This window comes from Leuresthes tenuis, unplaced genomic scaffold (genome assembly GCF_036924035.1).
Source record: "Leuresthes tenuis unplaced genomic scaffold, fLeuTen1.0.hap1 SCAF_3, whole genome shotgun sequence".
NCBI lineage: Eukaryota > Metazoa > Chordata > Actinopteri > Atheriniformes > Atherinopsidae > Leuresthes > Leuresthes tenuis.
Genome location: NW_027325357.1, coordinates 16,844,060 through 16,850,777, shown reverse-complemented (window position 1 = coordinate 16,850,777; position 6,718 = coordinate 16,844,060). Strand labels below are relative to the sequence as shown.

General features: G+C 42.1%; 1 protein-coding gene across 1 annotated transcript; it reads right to left on the bottom strand.

Annotated features, from left to right (window-relative positions):
• Positions 1–662: 662 nt before the first annotated feature.
• necap2 (NECAP endocytosis associated 2) lies at positions 663–6,718 on the bottom strand. The gene is made up of 8 exons (XM_072382166.1): positions 6,548–6,718; positions 5,311–5,411; positions 3,492–3,596; positions 3,092–3,173; positions 2,123–2,231; positions 1,858–2,002; positions 1,700–1,784; positions 663–1,585 (listed from the first exon to the last, which is right to left on the bottom strand). The coding sequence occupies exons 1-8, from the start codon at positions 6,640–6,642 to the stop codon at positions 1,540–1,542; spliced, it is 768 nt and encodes a 255-aa protein (XP_072238267.1). The 5' UTR covers positions 6,643–6,718; the 3' UTR covers positions 663–1,539.

Below are 6,718 nucleotides of genomic sequence, written 5' to 3'. Positions count from 1 at the left end.
GATATGCAATAAAACCCCTTTAAGTTTTATCTAGACGCTGTGTTTGAATGATTATACCAGTTAGGTTTAAGGTTCTGTTTCTAATCTACTTTCTGATTTAACACTGGGTTATTTCTGTGCTGCATCAACAATACTCACTGTAAAAGTCACAGAAAGTTCTCATAGTTTGGTCAATCAGTGTCCATTAAACTAATTTCTATGCACGTTGAGTGGAAAAATCAGAGCAAACCCAGGCAGGTAAACTGGAATTGAATTATTTCACAGGAGCTGATGCAGAATAAGGCTTTTTGTGTTGGGGCCAGCCTCCTTATCTTCTGCTTTTAGAGGCAATACGTAGATATTACAGTCAACTGACCTTCTGCCAGTCATTTCATGGGTGACTTTGGACACGTATAAACCAATATTTCCTCTTTAAATGCTATTTCAAGCTCAAAGTGTAATTAGCCATAATTTCACACGAAATGATGACACTTTCTCCTGAGAAAGAGGTTTCTACCTCAGTGCAATCAGCCATCTCCGGCTTCAAATGCCGCTTAACTATCATCACATAACTATTCTGAACACGCCCTGCAGTCGTGAAGGCCAAACTCATGGAGAGCTTTTATGACATTAGATGACAAATAATAGTAATTATGAAAAGGAAAAAAAAGAGAGCAGACCAATGAAATATATATAGTTTATTTACACAAGAACATAGGTTTATATTTTATACATTTTAGGTATTTTTCAGGAAGGCACTTAATTAGAGTTGGTTGGGGGAAAGGCACATCCTATCAATCACGAAGACAAACATCGACATACCAATGAAACAATGCTGATAATTCAGTGGCGGACAACACATGGAGCATGGCTTTTTCCATGACGCTATGATTTTAAAAAAAACATCTTGGTATGGGCTTTATTGTAAAACTAATCATCAAATATCAACAACGTTTTAAAGGTCTACTAAAAACAAGAAACAGAAAAACGAGCTACAAACAGAAAACAAAACACAGTTGCTGCTGAACTGCTAACTAAGACAAGGACACTTCAACTAATTCCCCCCCCCCAAAAAAAAATGGCAAACGAAGCCTTGAGATGAGTGATGCTGGTGTAATGACATCATTCGCGGACAGGAGTGGGAACATTATGCACGATGTCGCGAAGACACAAAGACCCTGAAACCTGCGTCCGGACAGATTCAAAGGACAAGAGACTATGAAAAAAAATATGGAACGTTTGATTTAAGGCAGTGGAGGAATATCTTTTCACCCAGTTAGTGTAATAGGCCAGCTCTCCCCTTCAATCACAGACACCTGTTTTAAAAAGCAGAATGATGACTCGACTCAATCCTAATGCACAGCAGAGAGAGAAAAACAATATGTACATAAATGTTTGTTCCTCCGGGGGGGTGTGTTGGTCGGCGGGCTATTCTTTATACTGTAAGAACAGAGTAAGTGCAGCGAATGTGCTAACAGTTCCTCTCTGCGTTTCTTTATGTCACAATCGTCCTGTCCGAGGAATGTATGGAACCTGAGAGTGAGCGCGAGTTCCTACGACTCAACTAAACTGCACCCATCCTGATGTGGCAGCATCTTTGTTGGAGCTGCGGGGGGGAGGAGGGGATGAGAGTGACGATGGAGCAGGGACACACAGAAATGAAATGAGATGAGATGTGATGATACGGAGGAGTAATACTGACGTGTTACGACACACTTACTTTGAACCCGCAGACGTGAAGTCTCCCCACATGTCGGAGGTGGGCTGGGCTGCGGGGGCGGAGGAGCCGAAGTCCAGAAGAGTCGCTGGATGAGGAGAAAATTGTGTCAGTGTCTTAAGCGAGAACATTATAATATATAGAATAAAAATGCTAATCACCAGTGTTGGTCTGTACAGCAGGGACAGTCTGCTGTCCTCCGGGAGGCGGCAGGAAGCCTCCGGCCTTTGCTCCCGGGGGAGGAGGGAGCAGCCCGCCACCCATCGGTCGCGGTTTGGCACCACCTGCATCCTTCTTCTTAATGTTCTGTGGAAACCGGTTACAACATCTTTACATTGTTCGACCTACTCATTTCTTTCCTCTTAAAGTCTGCCTCAGACCCGTTTGTGTGATCTCGTCGCTGCCCTGTCGAGGTCACACACTCACCCCGATGCTGATCTTGATGGTTTGACCCTCTTTGAAGCTCAGGTCCAGTTTAGGCGCGGTGCTCTGAGACGCTTCCATCTTTGCCAGCTCGCCCTCTTGCTTGACCCACCTTTGGAGTTGGACAGCACGATAATTGTCACAAACATCGACTGATGAGGAGACACATTAACCGCTCTTTTAAATGTGCTTTAAAATTCTGAACACACTGAAATGAGCCACTCAAATGCACGTTGGACGCTTCATTTTTAACTAATATCAACAAGTTTCATACATATTACTTGATTCAAGTTTCAAAACGTGACTTTCTTGAAAACAAAAAGCTCAATGTCATCAGTAATCTACTGTTTTGTAGAGATGGATATCTTAAACATTCTCTACTTTGCATTTTCTTTTGCCACTCCTTAAATCTTCTTCTTAAAGATCAATTATTACAGCTATTTATTGGTAGCATTAGTTTATTATTTGTAGCCTACGTTACACTGTTTTGATCTGATTACTTCACATTAATAGTGGTTTTATTTCAATGGCTGCCAGAGATGGAAGTTCATTTAGGGCTCCCCACAGTCTTTGACTGGCACTGGTGTGACTGTGGCTATATTTGTCCCCGATTATTATTAAGAAGTAATTTGGAGGGCTGTCGAAAGCCCAAAAACGGTATTGAGAGTGGCCCAAAAAAGAAATACCTTGATAGTGGAGTAACATGCAATGAGGACTGTCCTTTAAAAATACTTTTAATTGGACAGTGTGTTAAGTTTACACACAATCTTAACAGATTTGTTCTCGTATATTAAGACAGGGGAGTGTGTGAACCCGCTGTGCACGATAAGTAATGTGCATCACAGCCAAACGCAGACGATAAACCTGCTACTGCAAAGGCTATTCAGCGGGGAACACGTCCATGCACTGGTCAAAGTCTGTATGTAGGTTATTAAATATTAAAAGACACTTACACAATCAGCGGTGACTTACTTGAAATGGTCTTGTAGCGCAACGTTGAAGTCAAACGAGTCTCCGCGATCAGCAAAACCCATACCGATAAAAGCGTGGCGTCCTTTAAAAACAGAGGAGAGAGATACGGTTAGGGGGCTTCAGGTCTTCTGCCTCACAACTCTGGACAGCACAGACACGTGTGTGCGCCCTTCATATGAGATACAGAGAAGAAAGTCTCAAACAAACAAAAAAAAGTCTCAAACAAACAAAAAAAAAAGTAAGAAACAAAAAAATAAAAAAGTCAAATATCATTTATGACAATCTTAGGTTGAATTTGTCTGAAAGTGAGAACACTGGACCTGTATGAATAAACAATTAATGGATTTACGGCTAAACGCACTGTTACGGGGAGACAGAAGTCAGAGTTTAATCGTCTTACCGTTGCCGTCTTCTATCCGGATGACGAAGTACCTGCTGGAGTCTGTGACCGCTTCAACTGCACAACCTGGATACTGTTCAACTGGAGCTTGTGCAAACAGTTCTCCTAGAACAAACAAATTCACACCACAGACTCAGGCGTTATTTCCCAACACTATAAGGAAGAAGATGGAAAGCACAAGCACAGCAAAGTGCCCGAAAGAACTTCAAGCTGTGTTGTTCGCATGTTGTAAGTGTCGTAGTGCAAGAGGAGTACGGTAAGCGTAACTGGAATTACATAATATATAATCGTGTAGCTGCCTTTAAGGGCATCTTTGAATCACATGAGGAAGACACATTTCACACATTTCATTTAATTTCAAACCCATTAGATAGTTTTCTTCTGTGAGCTCGTCGTCAAAAACATGTTACATGAAGCAGTCTGGTGTTGTCAGAGGAGCTAATTCATAGCTACAGTCTGAATAAACATGCAGCGTGACTGCATGGATCTACAAAAGTATACATCACGTCAGCAAGATGCTTGATTATAGTTTAAAACCAACAACCTCGGGCCACCTCAGTCTGAACGCACTTAATCCATGTAATACAACCCCAGCTCCAAAAAATGCTTTGATGCCGTAAAATGTAAAAAAATAAAACAGATCGCAGTGGTTTGCAATTCTGAAACTATTATTTGACTCAGAACACTTCGAGTGTTGAACGTGAGGAATCCAACTATCTCAAGAAAAATATTAGCTCATTTTTTCAGGGGCAGCAACACATTTAACAAAAAGTTGGGGCAGGGGCCATGTTTATGACTTTAAGACTAACCGTCCATAAACATCTGGGAACTGAGGAGACCAGCTGCTGCACCTCTGGAGGAGGAATGTTATCCCATTCTTATCAGACATAGGATTCTGTTTTCAACTGGTCAAAGGTTTTGGACCGCAGGCAGGTCAGTTCAGCACCCGGACTCTTCTGCTATGAAGCCATAGTGTTATAGTAGATACAGTATGTGTTTTAACATTGACTTGGTGAAATATGCAAGTCCTTCCCTGAAAAAGACGTCATCCCGATGGGAGCACATGTCGCCCTAAAACCTGTGTATATCTTTCAGGATTGTGGATCTTTTCAGATGTGCAATTTGTCAGCTCTACAGACACTAATGGATCAGAGATGCTTTTGAATGGAGCCGATGATCAGCTGGATAGTTCCCCTTCTCTTCAGTCAATGATTTTCAAAAAGAATTTAAATTTTTTAATTTGTGACCACGGAACAGTTTTCCCCACTTTGCTTCAGTCTACTTTAAATGAGCTTTGGTCCAGAGAAGATGGCAGCGTTTCTGGATCACGTCAGAACACGGTTTCCCCTTTGCTTTGAACCTGGATGGTACAGTGATCTGTGTTCACGGACACTTCTGGAAGCGTTTCTGAACCCGTGCAGTGATTTCTACGACTGAATCATGACCGTTTTTAATCCAGTGAAGGCCGAGGGCCCAAAGCTCACGAGCATCCAAAGGACGTGGACCAAATCTCAAACATATCAAATTAAAGATGAACTCGTATTTGTCATGTAAAGGGTCAAATGTTTTACTTTCAACATTTAATAGGTTTCCTTTGTTCTATTGTGAAAGAAATACGGTTTTAAAACATCTGCAGGTCACTGCCTCCGGTCTAGATTTCCATTTCAAACAGTCTCAAACTTTTTGGAGCCGGGATCGTAGAAAGAAAGACAGCAAACAAAGAAGTTTGCTTTTTTAGTTTTCTTGACCCTGTATTCTTGTACTCGTGTTTCTTTTTTTGGGAGCCAAGCTGCTCCTCCACAGTTTGGACGCCGCTTACCTGTGTTTCTGTCCTCCAACTTGATGAAGGCCATTTTGCCTTTCGCTGTGATTTTCATCCTTCCGCTCCATGCAGGTTCATCCAGTTTCCAGTCAGCGGCACTGCAGGGAAAAAAAAAGAGAAAAGAAATAAAGGAAACGCTCACTAAAGTACAAAAGTGGTTTGTGTAATCCTAGAGCACCGGAGCAGCTGACTCTGTGTCTCTGTCAGCAGCTGTAGTTCTCACATCAGGAGGAAGTGAAATTAAAAGCTGTCAGTGGGACAAAAGTAATAGTGGCACCGAAACAGCGAGCTCTCCATTTCTGCTGCCACTTGAGGAGAATCGATCTCATATCATCAACAGCTTTTAAAATGAGTGCTTATCCGACCAATCGGCCCATTTTAGTGTCGTTTACTGTGTTCTCCGACAGGACGGACATGTTTAAAATACACCTGAAACAGTTTCACTCACACACAAACATATTCTATACATTTATTATGAAAATTAACTGATAAAAGCTGACAATATTACTTTATCTCCCAGTACTTTCAGATGCAGCTCAAGTTGTTTTTTTTTTCACAACTGGGAAGACTAAAGCAGCAGCGGAAAACTCCTGTGGACGATCGCCTAGTTTTTCCCTTCAGAATTTCCCCTATACGCTTTAGAGGGACACCTTTATTCTACCTACGACCAAGAAAAGTCAACTGTAATAAACCTAAGTGAGTTAACTAACATGAACAAAGTAGACAAAAACTCTTGCTTACTAACTTCTGCTGTTAGCTAACGTTCACACAGAAAGCCCTGCATCCATTACCGGACAAGGGCTTAAAAGCGCTTTATGCATAACGATATCAGAAATGTAATTTATCACGTTTCTCCACAAAAAAGAAAAGAAAATAGTGGAAATAGTGGCAACAGGTGGAAGCTGTAGGTGGACGGAAAGTGTATGTGGGGGAGTCGGTATCTTGGTGTCCCGTTTCCGTACGCAGATACGGTGGCATTTCTCACTTCAACGGAGCTCTTTTATTCTTGTTCATGTCCCGATGTCTAAAATCCTTGAAAATCGCAAGCTAATGGGGACAGTTACAGTCACAGACAATAATAAATAAAAAAGTCGATGAAATTTTGCAGGTTTGTTTTTAAATAACTACTGTAGGTTGTAGTTGACAGCTTGTTGTCCGATAATGGGTGCAGGTCCCGTAAATCACCCCGCTAACGCTCGCCTCGACTCGTCAGTCAGAAACGTCGCTTTCTTACCGGTATCCACGGTTAGAGGCCCGCGGCGGGATCTTATAGACGTGAACCTCCGGCTTTACACAGAGCATCGACTCATAACTGCTGTCCTCAGCCATTTTGTCAAGTTTCACGAACCTAAAAACGACTTCCGACTTTCAATGGGAACCTGTGGCGCCGCTCGGCTGAGCCTGA